Below are 21,911 nucleotides of genomic sequence, written 5' to 3'. Positions count from 1 at the left end.
TGGCATACTCTCTAACAGTACGTACCTTACCTTCTCATTTTGCATTTCGTTATTTGTTTTAACTCACTCTGGAATCTTTCTATCTTGGCATTTCTTCCCATCTGTAGGTAAATTGCACTCTGCTCTGCCCTCTGATTCCTTACGAGGAAGGTTCGAGTTGACAATGCTTTTTAGGGCTATTCCAGCACACGTTGGAACCACTAGGGACTGCAAGGTAAGGATCTCTAGTCTGTACAGGAAACGGCTAGGTCAGTTTTTAAGTGCTTTACCAATTTTCCCATGTAAGTGCTTACAATCAGTTTTCAGCTCCGGCCCGTTATTTATATTTTCATTATCATCACAGACAGGTTTATGACAGTTAACAATCTCATATAAGCAACAAGTGATTGTCCAGTGCCATCTTTCATTTATTTGTCTATAACTGTGTTCTCAAAGTAACTTATTTTCGATACCCAAATGTGTATGTGGACGTTGCAGGTATAAGCCATGTTCACAAGTTCAGTATTTGGTCAGTATTTTACATCGGTATTTGTAAGCCAAAACCAGGAGTGGAACAATCAGAGGAAAAGTATAATAGAAACACGTCACCACTTCTGTATTTATCACCCACTCCTGGTTTTGACTTACAAATACGGGTGTCAAATACTGATCAAATCCTGAACGAGGGAATGTGGTCTAAGAAAGGAAACTCTTACTGCACAGAAGGTCAAGAAATTCTTTATTTATAAACATTTAAAAATTATCTTACACATATGAGCAAAAATGTGACAACATTCTGCAAACATAACCGGTGTCTAGATAATGTTACATTAAGAGCGTTAAATAAACACATGGTAAAAAAAAAAAAAGAGACAAGCAAACAAAAGCATTATGCAATTAAATAGTTTATCTGAGAATAAATAAAAAGAGTCAGGCAGTTTCCCAGGAACAGCGACATTCTTGTCCATGTTTGGTATTGCAGATCAGCTTCATTCACTTGAAAGGAGCCAGGGTGCAATAGTGGAGACAACCAACGGGCAAGTGTAGCCATATTTCTGGATGATCTCTGATTAGATATGAGATTAGATAAATAGGGTCAGCTAATTTTGCGGAAACAATTCCGCACTTGATCATTGGTCGATATGTCAAACATGATATAGACAGTTCCGGGTTTACACCAAGTGCGGCATTAAATGACTGATTGGCGGTCAATTAATAGTGGATATAGACAGGCAGACCTATCGTCAAATGTCCATCGAACGACCTGTAATAGATTGTTTAGTGTGCAAAGGCTGCCATTGTTCTCGGCAGCACACGTCTATGACAATGTGCTATCGAGAAAGATGATTTTTTAAGCAAATACAACCCAAAAAATGTTTTATCTGACAAACAAGTATTTTACTTATTGGTCGGCTGATTGGCAGCCTATTTACACAGCAGGATTATCGGGAAACTAGCGCTCCTAGGATAAACAACCAATATAAATGCCCCCCAGGACCGGCGGTTCTTCTAGAAAATTTGCAGACCCTCTTGATCTAATCCCAGACAACCGATTCAATGCACATTTACAAAGAAGTCACGAACAATGGAATTGTTATTTTGACAGTGATCTGAGCAAATCTGTCTAGAGCCGTAAAAACATATGACATTGGTAACACCATAAACATGTCTGTAATAATACCTTGACAGGCACTGATGAGCAAATTTATGGACACATTTTATTGTTTTATTCCCACCTGAAAAATAATTGACTCAAATGTGTTATTGTTATATAAATGATATCTCCGATATAATGGCTGAGAACAAAATGGGCCCGAACGTAATTAGCGCAAAACTCCACCAACCTAGAGAAAGCCAATTATAGAGATGAAGGCCAAGCTATTACTTACACCTCCCTCATCTCCCTCAGTGCTTATGATTTCATTATCATTCCTATGTTACTGAACACAGAGTTGGACCTGTAGTAATAGTTCTTTATTAGATTATACCCCAGGAGAACTAATTGTACCACTTTGATGCTAAAAGATAATATTGCAATGGTGAAAAAAAGCAATTTAATTAATTTTAATATGATATTTTTTTTACCAGAAGCATTGTACTGTAGATTTCCCTGCTTTATCATTATCATCTCAACACCCGCTATTTTTCATACTGATTTTTCATAGTTTAAAGTTAAATACCACATTTTAATAATCATATCATTTGCAATCTTAAATGTTGTGCTAATAAATTTTATAAATGTATTATTTTCAGTGTTGAAGTCCAGTTATTTTTACGCAGAAATCCAAATCCTCTGCGTAGATACAGAATAAAAATAAAATGTGGGTTTCCTACAGCGGCCAATAGAGGGAACTCATGAGCTGATTGCATTCTGTCTTATTGTGAAATTTAAGGGGAATATGTCAGTAGGATCAACCCTCCTAAGTCAGACATGTAGGTCATAGGAAGCTGAATAAAATGATAGCTTGATATCTGTGATCTGATGTCTTATTTCAGAGAAATTCACATTTTCCTATATGTAAATGAGCTGATAAGATCTATGGGCGGGACATAAATCTCCCTGAGAATCTGCCTCCAGAGATTATTTTAAGTAAAAGCGACGTTACCAGTGTGAGACATGTAGTTCACACAGAGCAGTAGAACTGAACTTTGTCTTCTTACAAACACTTTTGCAGTTGCAGGTCTCACAGCTCTGCTGTATTACAACCCTGTCTGCCCATGAGATGGGATCTGAGAGGAACCTGCAGATGTGTTAGTTATAACCACACACAGCTCTGCAGTGAGGTCAGGAGAGCAGAGAGCGGCCATCACACATCACACTGGTAACTCCCCCTTTTATTTAAAATGATCTCTGGAGGCAGATTATCATGCAGATCAGTGTCCGGCCCTTAGATCTTAAAAGCTCATTTACATATAAGAAAAACGTGGATTTCTTTGGAATAAGACATCAGATCGCAGAATCAAGATATCATTTAATTCAGCTTCCTATGATTTACATGCCCATATAGATAACTTAGGAGGGTAGATCCTACTGACAGATTCCCTTTAATGTATATGCAGTAGGCTCTTATGCGCCCTCCAGTGATGGTTACAGGCAGTCAAAACCTGAGCAGCCAACTCTAAGTTTGTGCAGGAGATAAGGAGCTCGGTATCAGTAAAATTTAGCTCTGACACTAGAAGTATATATTAAGAAACTGATAATTTTTTACTTATATAGATCAAAAATGCAAAAGAGTGTTCATGAATAAAACCTAAGATGTGGGCAGGAAATAAATAGATTAACTACAATAATATTATTTTATGTAACATTTACATCTGAATAAAAATACTAAATTCCCAAGGAAAATGTTCTCATTCCAGATATATCTGTATGTAAAATGTATTCTTGTATTTATTTTGATTCCTATCTATTAAAAAATATCCACTCTGGAATTTAATTAAAGTAGATATTTATTTGATGTTATATACTATAAAAAAGGAAAGATAAATATATATAAATATTTCATATATATATTTACTAAAATAAATTTGTCTTTGTGTTAATATACCAACCAAAGATGGAAGAGACATTATATGTGCAAATAAAAAAAAATAATCTTCATTATTTTGCTTAATTGTAAAGAATGTCCCTCTTGAGAACTTGTCAATTCTGTTTATTAAATGGACCACCCGTTTGTTTCAATGCGCTGCATGTAATGCTTCGTCTTTCCAGTGGTGGTGCTGCAGAGGAGTGAAGCTGATTTCTAAGGGCTGCACGGGTGCTCAGTTTATTATTGGAGGACCCTTTTAACAAAGGAACATTGTAAAAAATGGTCCACCCCTTTAAAGACATTGTCAACTTACGATAGGCCATCAATGTCTGATTGGTGGGGGTGCGACAACCGGCACCCTGCCCATCAGTTGTTCTCATGCCGGCGGCGGCAAGAACAGCTCAGTCTACTGTCTACTGATAGTGGCCGCGACCGGGTACTGCACATATGCTCCCTATTCAAATCAGAAGGAGGTAGATGTGCAGTACCTGCCCACGAACACTATCAGTAGATAGAGTAGCTCCGCAACTGAGCACTTTCATCGGCCGCCGACACCGAGTATAGCTGATTGGCGGGGGATGCCGGAGGTTGCAAGCCACCGATCAGAAATTGATGACCTATCCTATGGATAGGTAGTCAAGGAAAAAGTAGTGGACAACCTCTTTAAGACTGATATGATCAATTTTATTATTTACATGACAATAACCAAATGTGTGAATAAAGCACGATAGTGCAATCGTACTCCTATATACATCTATTTTAGTACAGACAGAGATGCACACACAACCCAAATGCCGCTGCAGCAACTGACAGACAAGTCCTATTCATAGAAAATGGCTCATACAAATTTACATATGTGTACAATTTCTTGATGCTCTTTCCAAATTATCGCACAGCTGGATCAAAGATTATTTATAATATTAACATAACAATCTACAAAAAATTTGAAAAAGAAAAATGAAAATAAAAAATAAAGAACACCTTTACAACCTAAATAGCAAAACTATGTTACTAGCAATACAGTTGGAAAACATGAGAAAATGTAAAGTCAATATTTCTTCAGGCTTTTTGTGCGCCATTAAATAAACGTTGTTCTGTTATCACAGTACCTAGGATTGTACCTGCAAAAGGGATAAAAGGAAAGTGGATTAAAAAATGAAATGAGCAGATATATTGCAAGAAAGGCTTTTTTCCTTTTATATAATCAGTGGTATAAGCTGTAACTGTCTTTTCAGGAGAACTTGCAGCAGAAAATCATCATCAATTTTTAGGAGCCTGCAGTTCCTTGCCTGCATGATCTATGTAGAAGGTTCAGAAACCTTCACAGGTATAGCGTGACACAATAGAAGGGGGAGTAAGCGGAATGCAGCATTTTCTCAGTTCCTTCATTAATGGAGAAGAGTCTGCCCACTCAACAATCAAGGAAAGAACAGTTGAACATTTATAGAAACCAAAAATGGTAAAGGGTAAGGGCTCAATCCCACTTGCAGAAAGGTGAGGAATACTGTTGTTTTCAATGCCAACATGGCTCCTCATAAAAAGTACACCATTGACAATGAAAGGAAAGCAACAAAGGCACAATGTCAAAGACAACAAAGGGCAAATAAGACTCTTGAAGTGCAACAGCATCGCTGGGACAAAAACAATGCATATAAGCGTAGGCGTCAAGCACATGAGTCCCCTGATGCAAAAGTTATTAGATTATCACAGGATGCCATTAGGCAGCATCAGCCCCGCATGCCTACCCCCATCGTGACATTACCGCTGTCGCATCGGGCCTCCATCTAGTATATATATATATATTTATGTTTTGAAGACTATTTCCTTTGAAAATGATGTGTAAACTTAGAGAATTTCTCTATGTAAAAGCGAACGTTAAAATCGCATTGCAGTCGGATAGCAATCACACTGCATTCGGATGTAGATTATACTCGTCCGACTTTGCAGGAACAAAATCAGATCAATTTTAAAATCGCTAGTGTGACTCCAGCCTAATACGCCTAGTCTGCAGATTAGATTCAACATTTTTGACTATTCATCTATTGCGGGGGATTGTAAGTTTGTTTTTAACAGTTCTGTGATGAAGTTTTATCATGGCACTGAAAATGTTAACTGCTGGGATTAGAATGGTCTCAAATCCCGGCGGTTGCAAAAGGACAGCTGTGTATTCAGTACTCCAGCCATCCTTCACTGATGTGTCCGTGGCAGTCCTCACGTGATCACCTTATTTTAGCAATGTGTTATTGTGCACCATATAACTAAGTCCCTTGATGAACTGTTATAATCAAGACACAAGTAGTGGTAAAAGTAACACTAACCCTAGAAATTAATGCTAAACACTAACATTAGATACAAGCAAAAACATTTACAGACCATTGCCAAGGGGCCATGTTGGTATGCAATGGCCGCTGAATGGGTGCCCAGTGAGCCACCTCCTGCCTTCCGATATCCACGGCTCCCCTCCAGATTAGCTGTTCTGGCTTGACATTGTATCTGCCTCATGCCATAATGAGGATATAGTTCCAGGTCAGCTAATGAAAGGAAGAGCCTCTGATACTGCCAGGCAGGAGACGGTTTGCAGGGCTCCCATCAAGCAGCCATGGAATACAGACCTGACCATTAGATCTGAGTCCTGAAAATGGATTTGCTCATCTCTAGCTAGCACAATATTTTCTTGCCCCCACTATTTCTCAGTTACCAGGATTTTCTACATATTGCTGCAGATATGTTCCATTTTGGCTTATATATAACTGGGAGGTTGGGTTAAGCCCGGTAGTTAGGGCCAATAATCTTATTGTCCTACTGGACTCAGAGCAGACGGTGAGGCTGCCGGTGCAACCGGGTGTCCTACAGCCACATATAGGCAGCGAGGAGGGGTAGAGGCGAACATGGCTTAGCTTATGAGACATACACAGACGATTTAGGAACTTAGTTTAAAAGGAATTTGTCATGTAAAAAAATACTATCAACCTGCAGATATGGGGTTAATATGAAGGTTATTAGCTTTCTCAAGCTGCCTGAGGCCTGCAATAAGAGCCCCATTGCCCGGAAGAATTAAACTTTGTTCCTCCCCACAGCCTCAGGCTTTCAGTCATAGAGATGGGCTGGTGTGGCTTCAGGCACTGCTCAGTACATAGTGAGCAGCGGCTGCAACCGATCCCCTGACTCTGACAGACAGCTGCATCAGTATTAGAATCAGTCAGTGGCCATGCGTGGGTACAGCCACCAGGGACCATGTACTGAGTGGGGACTGAAGCAGGGCCAGCGCCTATGACTGAAAGCCAGATGTGGCCGGGAGGAAGGAAGTTCATTTCCTCCCAGCAGTGGGGCTCTCAGTGTGGGTGCTGGGCAACTTGAAAATGCCATTAACCACCATACTGTCCCCATATCTGCAGATTAATTGCAGTTTTTTTTATGACAGGTTCCCTTCAACAGTTATGGGGATATTTACAGAATCACAACAAGAGAAGTATAAAAGCCATAAAATGCTCTTCAAAAGCAAATCTATAATTGAGAACCAACCATCAAATGTCACAGAGGCCAATACAGCACATTAAGAATGTATAATTTTAGATAACAACATCATCTGTGTTTGTCAATGAAAACAAAAACTCCTCGGTGTACGGGGCACATGAGACCATGGGACTACTTGAAGATGCTCATGCCCATAATAACACGGTGCTTCTAAATGCATTGCACATAGGAAAGGAATCATCAAAGTAAATGGATTCACATCTGCGAGTCACGACTCACAATTCAATTTTCTGATTCCCACTTCAATATGTTGCTATTTATCTGCTTCTCTAAGTGGCAGGATGAGGCTTTTATCATTAAGGAGATTGGATTTCCAATTATCTGTGGCTGCCACAAAATGATCCTATCTTCATAATCTTGTTACATTCATATTATTTTATATTATTTGTTCTGCCTTATTAATAGTATTGCAGGAGACAAAAGTATTTGTATAGACAGATCGATTGGAAAATGGAATTCATTAACATGGTTCTGAACATTACACCATTACATTTTCACAATCTAACACTGACTCTGAATATCATTTTGTTTTTAAAAATAACCTGTCGCTTGCTCAAAAAATTGACTTAAATGCCTAGTAAAAATCTGCGAGCTCCCCTGATTAGGAAGCTTTTTTCCATTTTACGCTGCGTCGCTCCATTATAAAGATATTCACATTTCTTGCTATAGGAGTCCAATATGTGAAATCTCTGCTTGCAGTTCAGTTGGGCATTTATTTAGATCTTTCCCTGGGGGTGTGCAATTTTACCCTGCCCCCAAAACGCTGCCAATCTCACCTTGGCAGCTGACCTAACATTCTAGCAGTGTCAGATGCTGCCGAGCTGAGAGTGGCAGTGTCTGGGAGGGAGGGATAAAAAGTACATACTCCTAGAGAAGATTGAAGAGGTGCCCAGTTGAGCTAGAAGCAGAGATATCACATACTGCGCACCCAAATAAACAAATGTATCTTTGCAATGGAGCAAGGCAGCTTAAAATGAAAACAAAAAAAACATTAGAATCAGGGGAGCTCAGGGATTTTTAAAAGTAGTTAAAATTCTTTTAAAAAAGTGGCAGTTTTTCTTTAAATTCAACAGAAAAAGATTCAATTACTTTTATACCATAAAAATTAAACTGTATTATATACATTTAATGTAAAAATAAGGGGACTTCCTTGGAGAACTAAAACAAAAGGCAATAACATCACAACATGGGAATGGAGACATATTATATGATTCTGAATCACCAATTTATGAAGCACCAAGATACAGAATAAATAGGGTCATAAGAATGATGGTGTTCACTCATCCACAGTGGTCCTGTCAGCTCATTATGAAGCTACTTTTACTGCCCAACCATATCACTATTATATTCATGTCACGTCATGAATTTAGGGTTGTTAGCTATAAAATGTCTCTGATAGCGATACCCGCTTGACGTTCACGTGTCCATTTCCTCAGGGGGAGCAGAAAGAGCTCAGATACATAGTAGGTGTATTGGGAACAGTGGTTTCATTTACATTTTAGTTGCTAGATAATGTTGCTTTTGATGGTCCAAAAGAGGAGATTCTCCAATACCAAAATTAAGCAGTTAAAACTTAGGCTTTAATCATATAGGATAAAAATATGGCAGGATGTGCACATATTAACCTCTTCACAACATTTTACCTAAGTTTACATCATGTTTAGGAAGCATTTTCCGCAAAATGACATAAATAATTGAGAGATGAGATCTCTCCTGAGATCTTGGTGCCGAGATCTCCATCTGCGCATGCGTCTCCTCTGGCAGCCATTTTCCTGGAGTCCACCGTATAGTAAACCATGTAACTGCGGGGGCTCTGGGCTTTCACAAAATGTCGGCAGAGTCCCCGCACCACCGAACACCCGCAGCGGCGCACATTCGAACACCCCCTCATCCCAGCCTGCGGCCTGCAGCAACACTCCACTCTTGCTCCACCAGCAGCGACCCTGGGACCCCGCTTCACCGCAGCCACCACCCCCGGTAAGCAATAAGACACATGGATTATAAAAAGCACCATCATTTTATTAAAATTGTTTTTGTTCCGATTTTTCTCTTCAAAATTTGTGGTGCATCATATTCAGGTGCGTCTTATAATCTGCAAAATATGGTAAGACATTTTCACATTTTTTGTTACATTTTTGATATTTTTATAAAAAAAAAATGTAAATCATACTGACCGAGTTTTACCACTAACATGAATTACAGCATCTCACAAAAAACACCCTCAGGTTCAGTGGGATCAGTTGAAGCGTTACAGAGCATTTACCTCATAAAGTCACACTGGTCAGAATTGTAAAACTTGGCCTGGTCAGGAAGGTGAAAACAGGTTTGAAGGTGAAGGGGTTAACCCCCCCCCCCCCATAAATTCTTATGCTTTTCAGGTAGAAAACCCCTTAATCATAGCTAGGCTTTTCTTTTCGAAAATGCATAAGAGCTGTTTAATTGCACATTCTGCCAATTTTTATTGATCCTATATGATTAAAGACTAAGTTTTAACTACTTTCCTTTAGTGCTGGAGAACATCCCCCTTTTGGACCATTTGAGCTATGGGACCTGGAAGCCCGACAAGTGCAAACTCGGTGCACCACACCAAGACCACGAACTGTCTACCCTGGAAGTTTGCTGAGATACTTATCTCTTCTATTTCCTCCATGCTGCAGGGCTGGCTGCAGAAAGAGTTAACTGACTGATAGAAGGGTAGCCCTTACCCTCTTCCTTCTTCTGAGCTCCTGTCAGCTGATATATGATGGTATGAAAGACAAATTGAACTTTGTCCTCATAATTCAACTGAGAGGAGCTCAGAAGAACAAAGATAAGAGTTGTAAACTTTCTTGTTAGGATGACTGATGGATGCTCAGTTGACTCATTCTGTAGCCAGTAATAGTCAGTGCAAGACAGAGGCTATAGCAGGTAAATGGTTTATATTTTTCAATGACTATCTAATTGCAAAAAATATTTTTGGCCACAAAAATTGACCCCAAAAGGTGTTCATATCCTTTAAATTGATGAATCGCATTTTTGTTTCAGGTTTTTGCATATTCCAAACAGTTCTCGAGCAATAACAGATATATATATATATATATATATATATATATATATATATATATATATATATATATGTGATAAATGTACACCTAAGCCTGTTTTTCTTTACAAAGGAGTAACATACATCTAAACATCAAGGATTATTATGTAAGACATACCAGGAATCTCCATTCAGTTACTTGTATCTTCAATGTCTGATACATGATTTTCCATCTAAAGTAGCAGAAAATAAAGGCAAAAAGTAGAATTAGCCTGGACAAAGAAAATGCTTTTCTGATCAATACAGGATTAATTAAGTACCCTGTGTTATTTACATGTACTATTACTATTCACTTACTACAGGGTATTTGCTCACTTTATTTTTATCTTAGGTTCTGTCTGTTAAATGGCCACAGTATGAATGGACACCCATGCATTGCACTTACACCAACATATGCTGCGGCTCACTTTTTTGGTTTTGCTTTAGTTTTTTGTACTTTGCACAAACGGCGGCATGGCTCCCCCTTTTTAGGCTGCTCATTTTGTTTGTATAGCTTTCCACAGGAAGATGTCTGAACATTCCGGACCCAGGACCTGCCCTGCTCCTATGTATTTTGACATCTGCTGACACATGGGGAGATGAAATGTAAGAGCCATGGACAGTCTCAATTTGATACATCTTGTAGCGGTGGGATGGCTGTTATGCTTTTTTTTTAATCAAAACACTGTTAACTAAGAATCCTGATATTTACATACATTATTACTAGCTATTCATTTTTCATAATACAGGGTATTTGCCCATTTTGTTATTTTGTTTGTATCTTGGGTCCTTTTTATTATAGTTAGATGGAATTTGTTTAATTTAAAATAGTGTTAAAAATAGACATCCTTAAATCTACAGCCCAAGTCCAGAATTTTCCATACCCTTTGCTAATGCTTATATACGCCATACCCAGTGCTCTGATTTCCATCTTAAAGACTGTTGTTCCTAAGTGCTGGGCTACTTCCTCGATGTCCAAAATGGCCCGAAACCTGTGGAAAATTTGAACTACACTTTCTCTCATTTCGACTGCGGCCCCTATCTACAGGGACGAATGCAGTGGTAAAGCTGTCAACTTTGGTCCATTCCATGGCAGCTGAGGTGTGGTTTAAGAGGGATTAAAAGAAGTAGGAAAGAACATATACTTTTTTTCTGTTATTTCTGTGGCTTTCACATGTGACTTTAAAGTGTGATTGGTAGAGGCAGATGATGGCCGACTTATTACAGCCATCAACTGCCGGTAAAGATGCCATCAGAGTCAGGAAGCCGACATATGATGAAACTTTACATCATATATTAGTGAAGGGTTAAATGAGGGTGTACAGTGGGTACGGAAAGTATTCAGACAGCTTTACATTTTTTGCTCTTTGTTTCATTGCAGCCATTTGGTAAATTCAAAAAAGTTGATTTTTTTTCTCATTAATGTACACTCTGCACTCCATCTTGATTGAAAAAAAAATAGGAATGTAGAAATGTTTGCAAATTATTATTTAAAAAGAAAAACTGAAATATCACATGGTCATAAGCTAAGTAAAATTAATAGTGCCACTGAAAACAATTCATCTCACAAACAAACAAGCCCTTGTATGGTGACACTGAAGCAAAAAAAAAAAAATTAATTATGACTCTTGGAAGAAGGAAAGGATAAAAGCCAAAGGGCAGAAAAACTAAAATTGGCCACAGGAGGAAGGGGTTAATGTCCTATAGTAGTAAATATTAAAGTCAGAGGTAAATGTAACATTCATCCTCCTTCTGTGTAATACACAAATAATGCATTAGTCCTTCATTTTTTTTATTTACCGTATTTTACGCTTTGTAAGACGCACTTTATTTCCCCCAAATTTGGGGGGGAAATGTGGGTGCGTCTAACAAAGCGGATATACCGCTTACCATTACAGGCTGGGATGAGGGGGTGTCCGCCGCTGCTATCGCCCGCCGCCGCTGTCACCCGCCGCCACTGCCGGGGTTGTCCGCTGCTGCCCCGGGTGATGCTGGAGGCTCCGGTGCTGCGGGGGGCTCTGGCGACATTTTGTGAAAGACCAGAGCCCCCCGGCAGTTCGTCCATGCGTTCTAGTCTAGTATGACTAACTCCTGGAAAATGGCCGCCGGAATCTCGGGAGATGAGATTTCAGCACTGAGATCTCATCTCTCGAGATTCCGGCGGCCATTTTCCCGGAGTCAGTCATACAGGAACGCATGGACGAACTGCTGGGGGCTCTGGTCTTTCACAAAATGTTGCCAGAGCCCCCCGCAGCACCGGAGACAGCCCTGCAGCACCACAGCCCCCTGTAGCACCAGAGCCCCCTGCAGCACCAGAGCCCCCTGCAGCACCAGAGCCCCCTGCAGCACCCCTCATCCCAGCCTGCAGCACAGCAGCCCCCATGCAGCACCGAAGCCCCCCTGCAGACCCCATCATCCCAGCCTGCAGCAATGCTCCACTCCTGCCTCCAGCAACGACCCTGGGACCCTGATCCACCGCAGCCACAACCCCTGGTAAGCAATAAGACGCATGGATTATAAGAAGCCCCCTCAATTTATTAAAAAAAGTTTTTTCCTATTTTTCTCCTCAAAATTTGGGGTGCGTCTTATAATCCGGAGCGTCTTACAAAGCGAAAAATACGGTAGTTATTAAATAGACTTTCAAGAATTCATTGTAAAGGGGTTTTTTTTGCTCTTTCTTTAACCTTAGCAAAATAGATACATTTCGGGAAGAAAAGAGGCACTGCAAATAAATTGTACCAAGTCATTGCTTCCATCTTCATCAAAATCTTCTTCTATCCCATCTGTCATCTCTTCGCCATCTGCGTCATGTGCTCCTTCAACATGCTCTTCAATGGAATTTTCAGCAGTCTCCGACTTACATTCTTCTGGAGCCAAATCTGCAGGATCGTCTAAATGCTTTTTTTGACCTAGAAAATAAAAAAAAATATCATTCATTACTTTTAGATTTATGGCAATTGATAGGTTTTTGCATATGGGTGGTAGGTAATTAAATAGCTTATTTGGAAGAAAATGAAGTCAAATTATTGTAATTAAAATGACTGAATATTACCCAGTATTTCCAAAGGTCAAATTTCAAAAATTGCACACAAGGGTAATATTACGGTGCAACCTGTTTGTCCATTTCTGCATAATTAGTGCGCCAAATATAGCTATAAAATCATCATAATATTCATTGCTTCTAAGAAGCTATTTAATAATATGTGTAACATACAGGATAACGAACACAATCTATGAAACTCTTCTTGCTTCAGCTGTTTCCCCGTCTTGGCATAAGAATACCATGTGTCTGCCAGAGTGTGAAATCTGCTTGTCTGACTCTAACTAGGCAAAACAAACTGATGTTAAATGGGAGGCATAAAAAGTTGTTCCCTTATATACTATATATAATTTGTTTAGGTATTATTTTTAGTTCCCTGGAATTGTTTTGGTTTTTATTACTCGCCTCTCCAGTGATCAGCATCATTGTGTTCTCAAGAGAATATGTAGGCCGTAAGACAAAATAACCCCCCCGACTCATCATCTGCATTTTTTTAGGTCAATTTCCTTTTTTTGTCTTGTGGTATCAGTTGTCATCTTTGGCACTAAATTCAACAAAATGGCGCACGTGATTCACAAATTTGGCACAAAAGAATGTTTTTATTCCAACATTCCAACATTCCAACCAACGCATTTCGACCATTCAGGTCTTATACATGAATAAGACCTGAATGGTCGAAACGTGTCGGTTTGGACCACCAGGGACCCCATTCCCATGATGCATGTAGCCCAACATTGGTTTCAAAATATGTCTCCAATAAAATTGATATTTTAACTCCATGAAAATCCACGCTGGAGATCTTTCTCTTTTCACTATTTTCTATGGACAACGTCTCTGGTCAGGGCGGCTCTGTGTGTGGACGAACATTGGATTTCTTCTGAGACTGGTGAGCTGACTTTTTTCCTATTTTTTTCCCCTATCCTCAACACAAACGTTGTACTTTGGCGCCAAGAGTTGTAAAAATTGATCCAAAGCGCTGGGGTACTTGAAATACTCCAGGGGAAACAGATTTAGAGATTTTTTAAAAAGTTGCAATTTATTGAATCAGGTGAAAACATTTGGAATTGCTAAACTCTGCCCAAAAAAGTGGAACCCCCTCCAAAAAAAACCAGATATATAAAATAAATTGAGTGTAAAACAACAAGTACAAAAAATAGTACTAAACTAGACAAAAAAACAGGCATAAAAGCAATGATGAATCGAGGCCAAAGAGTTGTAATCAGTAATCACATCTCTGCTTTATACCCAAGAGGTCAGTTATCTTGTAACTTTAAACTTTCTCACATTCACTTGTATGGCAGACCATTATGTGTCAAACAATTTCACTGTATTTTAGGTTTTAATGCATTTTTACATCGTTATATAGCAGTATTTGATGTACTTTATTGGCAGAATTATCTTGGCAGCATAAAAGTATTATATAGGTTCAAAATATGAGTAATTTGTCTAAAAAATGGAGGTAAGGGCTAAGCATGTTACAGAGGGCTGTCATTTTTCTTTATAAAATGAGCCTCACAAAATATAGTCTATTCTGCCGAGGCCAGCTCAGATGCAAGAGCTGCTATTTCAGCGTGGTGACTCTGTGGTTAATACTTTTGCTTAACAGCACTGGGGTCCTGGGTTCAAATCCCACCAAGGTCAACATCTTCAAAGAGTTTGTTTTTTCTCCTGTGTTTGTGTGGGTTTCCTCCAGGCTCTCCTGTTTCCTCCCACACTCCAAAGACATGCAGATAGGGAATTGAGATTGTGAGCCCCGATGGGGACAGTGATGATGTCTGTAAAGCGCTGTGGAATTAACAGGTGCTATATAAATGAGTAAAATAAATAACAAATAAATATCCAGCAGTCTCATAGACAATGAATGGAGCACAGTGGCGCTTAAGCAGCCATCACGCTCCAGAGTTCCATTCTTGGGATTAGTGGAGGTCCCAGAAGCCAGTGATCAGCACGTTATTACCTACCCTATGGAGTGGTGATAACTCACTGGGTTGAGACAACCTATTTAGCCGTCCTGCTGAACAGTGCATGGTAGCCTTTTTGGTTATTTACACAAAATGTTCAACTTATTAACAGGCAAACACTATTAAGAAATGATCATTGTAGAAATAAATACGTAACGTAAGCTGGAGGAGAAAGTTTTTGTAAATTCTTTGTATTTTTTTATGTCAGAAATGTGCAATTCTAAATTTGTGTGTCTGGCATAAATAATTCATTGATGCCAGCGGCTCCTCTGAACAGAGGAAGAAGAGGCTTTTCAAACTTTGTCTTTGAATAGTAAAGCTTTAGAGACAAGCTTAGCAATGCATGCTGAGTGTATCAGGCAAAAGACCAATTCAGCAAGTGGAATTTTACCATAAAAATCTTTAGAAATTGCTAGACGAAAGAGAATTTTATTCAAACTTGCAGAGTGGACAAAGTTCTAAAAGATCATATAAACAAGGGTACAATGGTCAAGTAACAGCGTGATCCAATAATCACGGGAGTGGCGGAAATATTTGTCATTAAAATTTACATTTTCAAGTTGTTTATCAGGTATTTAAGGAGTTTAAAGGGAATTTAATATTCATGAACTAGCCTTAGGATAGCGCATTAATATTATGACTTGGGGGTCCTGGCACCCACACCAATTAGTTTACAGAAACTTTAGGAAGGCTAATTTTTATCACCTAAAAGTTTACCTTCTTGCTATAAATGTGTCATGGGTGTGTCAGATGCTACAGACAGTCACTCTACATCTACACATTCAAATAAAAAATGAAGACAGCGCCTCATGCATTGGTGAAAAATCGCAGTTCCTTTATTCTGCCCTCTGTGGCGATGTTTCGATCTACATGATCTTTTTCAAGCACCTTGAAAAAGATCATGTAGATCGAAACGTCACCACAGAGGGCAGAATAAAGGAACTGTGATTTTTCACCAACGCATGAGGCGCTGTCTTCATTTTTTATTGGAATATTTGGACGTTTTCCGGGAAGGACTCTCTGGAATTGACATGCGCCTCTCTTGTGGGTAATAGTTAACCACCAGTTTATTTGCTATGAGGTGCTGTGAATTGTTTATTCTTTGAGTCACTCTACATCTGTCTGCAGAAGGTCTCTGCGTTTGGCATTGCAGACGCCTTCTTAATCCTTCTGACTTTTGGACCCTCCGGCTCTAATTGACACACCTGGACTTGGGTGTGTATAGACTCCCAGTCTGCTTCAGGGAGTCACCTGTGATATTCACATTTTCCCCTTGTGAAGGCTTGGTGCTATAGCAGTCGGCTTACTTCCTCTCTGGTGCTGTTGGAGGATGTTTGGTGTGATCTCTTTGGGGGTCTGCTCAAGTTAAGTTGCTTTCGCTTGTTTGTCTCCCTTCTTATCTTAGTGTTCAGTGGGGACTGACCAGTGCTCATCCCCCCTTCCTTATTCAGGGCCTAGCTCTAGGATATACAGGGCTTAGGTTCCTGCTCAGCGATTGGTGTGGAATCAATAGGTAGGTGTCATGATTCTCAATGGCGAGAGAACATAGCCCAGCATATATGAGAACTAGCTCTTGGAAGATGGAAACTATACTGACCATGAACTAAACCTGCCGCACAACTAGAAGTGGCCGGGTAGCATGCCTACGTTTTTTTTTATCCCTAGATGCCCAGCGCCAGCCGGAGAACTACCTAATCCTAGCAGAGGAAAAGACAGTCCTGGCTCACCTCTAGAGAAATTTTCCCAAAAGGCAGACAGAGGCCCCGACATATATTGGCGGTGATTTTAGATGAAATGACAAACGTAGTATGAAAATAGGTTTAGCAAAAATCGAGGTCCGCTTACTAGATAGCAAGAAGACAGAAAGGGCACTTTCATGGTCAGCAGAAAACTCTATCAAAACACCATCCAGAAATTACTTTAAGACTCTAGCATTAACTCATAACACCAGAGTGGCAATTTCCGCTCACAAGAGCTTTCCAGACACAGTAACGAAACAGCAGCTGTGAACAGGAACAAAATGCAAAAACACACAAGGACAAAAGTCCAACTTAGCTGGGAGTTGTCTAGTAGCAGGAACATGCACAGAAAGGCTACTGATTACATTGTTGACCGGCATGAAACTGACAGAGGAGCAAGGTTATATAGCGACTCCCACATCCTGATAGGAGCAGGTGAACAGAGGGGATGATGCACACAAGTACAATTCCACAAGTGGCCACCGGGGGAGCCCAGAATCCAATTTCACAACAGGTAGGGTGCTATTAAATTTACCTAGGGGTCTTCACTTACCCTTTCCCTAGCGTTTGGGCCACCCTCCCCTCGTCCCCTCGTGTTGCACTTAGTCTTCCCACACTGCACGTAACAAAAAGTATTTCAAAATTTAAAAAACACAAACTAAAATTAGAGTCTGTTCAACAGGACTAGCAGGTAGAAAATGCAGTGCCGATATTTAATAATGGGTCCAAAAATAAGCCTGGAAACTCCAGCACCGACTTACCAAAGTGTTTATAACAGAAATATAAACAGTGATAAAGTTCCTAAATGAGAAAAAAAGTGGTGCTGTCTAAGTGTAGTAAGATTTAATCAGTTGAGAAGGTGAGTATCTACAGGAAATTGCTCACCTGTTGCTGTTGTGCACAATGCCTGCTTGAAGTATGGATGTATTTGCAAAAGACTGCCACCAACTGGTGAGGAGGGACTAGACCCTGAAACAGGAGTATCCCACAGTGTGGATGCCAGAATGTGGGACCATTGAATAGCGCTGTCTTTGCCACAGAGACAAATCAAGGTTCAGGAAGTTCAGGTAGCTTGTAGGTAAAAATGTTTTATTCAAACTGATATAAAACAAATAAAAACTATATCCACAATGTGTTTCTGCGGTTTGCAGCCTTATTCAGGAAACACTTTGTGTATATAGTTTTTATTTGTTTTATATTAGTTTGAATAAAAAAAAATTACCTACAAGCAACCTGAACTTCCTGAACCTTGATTTCTCTCGATGGCAAAACAGCGTCATTCAATGGTCCTCTATTCTGGTATGACAAAAATATGTTTATGTTAAAAAAAAAGTTACACAACCCAAGGTTGCGTGAAAATTTTATGACGTCTGGCATTTTCACACCAGTTTCTGATGACTTTGCCATAATGGGCAGAGCTGGGCTATTACAGGGTTGGAGCATGGTAACGTCCACCTGCTTCGTGACAAGCTGTGGCATACCTTATGCCACAAATAGGCTGGAGTAAGATTTGTGGCTAGATGTCATTGAATTAACAACTGACTCAGTGATAAGAAAGAGGGTGGAATTATTGGAACACACTCCGATTGGGTCACAGTTATCAGTGAGGCACCAAAGGAGTCATTATTGGGCCCTCTTATTTTTAATATACACTTCTCAAAAAAATAAAGGGAACACTAAAATCCCACATCCTAGATATCACTGAATGAAATATTCCAGTTGTAAATCTTTATTCATTACATAGTCGAATGTGTTGAGAACAATAAAATCTAAAAATAATCAAAGTAAATCACAACTAATATGCCACGGAGGTCAGGAGTTGGAATGATGCTCAAAATCAAAGTGGAAAATGAAGTTACAGGCTGATCCAACTTCAATGGAAATGCTTCAAGACAAGGCAATGGTGCTCAGTAGTTTGTGGCCTCCACGTGCCTGTATGACCTCCCTACAATGCCTGGGCATGCTCCTGATGAGGTGGTGGATGGTCTCCTGAGGGATCTCCTCCCAGACCTGGACTAAGCATCCGCCAACTCCTGGACAGTCTGTGGTGCAACGTGACATTGGTGGATGGTGTGAGACATGATGTCCCCTATGTGTTCAATCAGATTCAGGTCTGAGGAACAGGCGGGCCAGTCCATAGCTTCAATACCTTCATCTTGCAGGAACTGCTGACACACTCCAGCCACATGAGGTCTGGCATTGTCCTGCATTAGGAGGAACCCAGGGCCAACTGCACCAGCATATGGTCTCACAAGGGGTCTGAGGATCTCATCTCGGTACCTAATGGCAGTCAGGCTACCTCTGGTGGGCACATGGAGGGCTGTGCAGCCCTCCAAAGAAATGCCATCCCACACCACTACTGACCCACTTCCAAGCCAGTCATGCTGAAGGATGTTGCAGGCAGCAGATCGCTCTCCATGGCGTCTCCAGACTCTGTCACATCTGTCACATGCGCTCAGTGTGAATCTGCTTTCATCTGTGAAGAGCAAAGGGTGCCAGTGGCGAATTTGCCAATCCTGGTGTTCTGTGGCAAATGCCAAGCATCTTGCACAGTGTTGGCTTGTGAGCCCAACCCCCATCTGTGGACATCGGGCACTCAGATTATCCTCATGGTTTATAACCGTTTGTGCAGACACATGCACATTTGTGGCCTGCTTGAGGTCATTTTGCAGGGCTCTGGCAGTGCTCCTCCTGTTCCTCTTTGCACAAAGGCTGAGGTAGTGGTCTTGCTGCTGGGTTGTTGCCCTCCTTTGGCCCCCTCCACGTATAGCTCGCATTGATGTGCCATCCTGGATGAGCTGCACTACCTGAGCCACTTGTGTGGGTTGTAGAGTCCGTCTCATGATACCACGAGTTTTGAAAGCACAACCAACATTCAAAAGTGACCAAAACATCGGCCAGAAAGCATTGGTACTGAGATGTGGTCTGTGGTCCCCACCTGCAGAACCACTTCTTTATTGAGTGTCTTGATAATTGCTAATAATTTCCATCTGTTGTCTATTCCATTTGCACAACAGCATGTGAAATTGATTGTCAAACAGTGTTGGTTCAGTTTAATTTCACAGAAGTTTGATTTACTTGGAGTTATCTTCTGTTGTTTAAGTGTTCCCTTTATTTTTTTGAGCAGTGTATTTATTAATGACCTTGTAGGGGGCATACAGAGTAACATTTCAATATTTACAGATGATACTAAACACTGGACCAGAGCTCTCATGCATGATACAAGAACAACTCTCTAACACTATGCTTCTATAGCTCTGTAAGGAGAAGACCCGAACCAGGCCTACCTACTCCGTGATGGATCCAGGACAGTCGGGGCTGTCACCCAGGTATCATGGGGGAAAGCTTAAAGCCCAGGACTGACCTCTGCACCTAGGAGTAGGGGGCATGGCTAAGATAAAAGGGCCACAGAGCGCGGGAAATCAGTTAGTTGCCGTGGGAACGTGCATCGCGCAGGAGGGCAGTGTCAGGGCTTCTGCGGAGGGGCCAACTGTCAAAGAGGGCAAAAACCAGCAGAGGCTAAAAGCTGTTAACAGAGCCTGCCGACAATGATGCGCCAGGTCCCCGCTGACATCGCTGACTGTGAGTGACAGGACGGCCAGTCAGGACATAAGCCTGCGCACGCACCGGCGGGAGAATTGGGACACCCGCTGTGAGGGGTTTCCCTTTGTACCTGAATCGAGTTGCTCATTGTCACTCTTCGCTGACAGGGGGAAAGACTGTGCTCTGTCCGGCTCATCATTTCTTGGCACACCGATCACTGACCGGACCACAAGAAATCACCGTCACCGCCAGGAGCCAAGACATAATCTTTTCCAGGACTACACTGGACCACAACAAATCATCGTCGCCACCAGGATCCAGGGCGCCATCTTTTTCAGGACCATACTGGACCCATTATGTGCCACTGCTTTGTCGCCAACGTCCACATCCTGAACTAACCGCATTCTGAAGTTGTCAGACTGATAAGTTTGCTATCCTTGAACTTCCTATCCTATGCTTCACACCTGCTTCCCCTAAGTTACGTCCTCTGTGTTCCTTTATATTGTTTTATCTGTTTTCTCCCTGCGAGGAGTATTCCTGTTAAATTGAACCCCACGTTCACACTTGCTCTGCCTCCGACCCGTTACTGCATCTTCCTACCTGCTCACAGCTTTTTGAAGGGGATCAGGGCACTTACAGCTCTGTGTTAGACAAACAGCGATTAGTCAGCTATAAAGAGATTCCAAATTCCAAGATTTGACCTAGTCGTGTTAAATTGAAATAAATTATACATTGAACTTTAAGTCATTTAAAGTTCTAGCCTTTGGCAGATGATACCACCAACCACTTTACCATCCTATATGACTTAGGATATATTAGATGGTTACTAGTGTTGAGCGATACCATCCGATACTTGAAAGTATCGGTATCGGAAAGTATCGGCCGATACCGGCAAAGTATCGGATCCAATCCGATACCGATACCCGATACCAATACAAGTCAATGGGACTCATGTATCGGACGGTATCCCTGATGGTTCCCAGGGTCTGAAGGAGAGGAAACTCTCCTTCAGGCCCTGGGAACCATATTAATGTGTAAAATAAAGAATTAAAATAAAAAATATTGCTATACTCACCTCTCCGACGCAGCCTGCACCTCACCGAGGGAACCAGCAGCGTTGTTTGCTTAAAATTCGCGCTTTAACATCCTTACGCGAAGTCCCGGCTTGTGATTGGTCGCGCGCCCGCCATGTGGCCGGGACGCAACCAATCACAGCAAGCCGTGACGTAATTTCAGGTCCTTCAGGATTTTAAAATTACGTTCCGGCGTTGTGATTGGTTGCGTCGCGGTCACATGGGCGACGCAACCAATCACAAGCCGTGACGTCACGGGAGGCAGGAGACGCGCGCATTTTAAAATAGATCCTTTTTGGTTCTGTGTGCAGTTTTCAGCCGTTCACGTGGAACATCACGTGCATGTGACGTCACACGAGGTCCTTCAGCCTCTCTGCGCCTCGTCGGCAACAAGCGTGTGGAAGCGCTGGCTCACGCTGAAGACCCAGGTTCACTACAGACGAGGTAAGGG

The 21,911-nt window shown here is 41.1% G+C and overlaps 1 protein-coding gene across 5 annotated transcripts in view; it reads right to left on the bottom strand.

Annotated features, from left to right (window-relative positions):
• Positions 1-701: 701 nt before the first annotated feature.
• Positions 702-21,911, bottom strand: part of RALYL (RALY RNA binding protein like) — an 869,832-nt gene continuing 848,622 nt past the window's right edge. For all 5 annotated transcript variants that reach the window (XM_077270743.1, XM_077270742.1, XM_077270744.1 and 2 more), the window contains 3 exons: positions 12,844-13,013; positions 10,244-10,298; positions 702-4,630 (listed from right to left, as the gene is read on the bottom strand). In XM_077270743.1, the coding sequence (XP_077126858.1) occupies positions 10,257-10,298; positions 12,844-13,013 (212 nt within the window). In that variant the 3' untranslated portion in view covers positions 702-4,630; positions 10,244-10,256. The remainder of the gene's footprint in view (positions 4,631-10,243; positions 10,299-12,843; positions 13,014-21,911) is intronic.

The sequence above is a fragment of the Ranitomeya variabilis genome, chromosome 6 (genome assembly GCF_051348905.1).
Source record: "Ranitomeya variabilis isolate aRanVar5 chromosome 6, aRanVar5.hap1, whole genome shotgun sequence".
NCBI lineage: Eukaryota > Metazoa > Chordata > Amphibia > Anura > Dendrobatidae > Ranitomeya > Ranitomeya variabilis.
The sequence above is the reverse complement of the archived record's forward strand: the minus strand, read 5'-3'. Positions and strand labels throughout refer to the sequence as shown.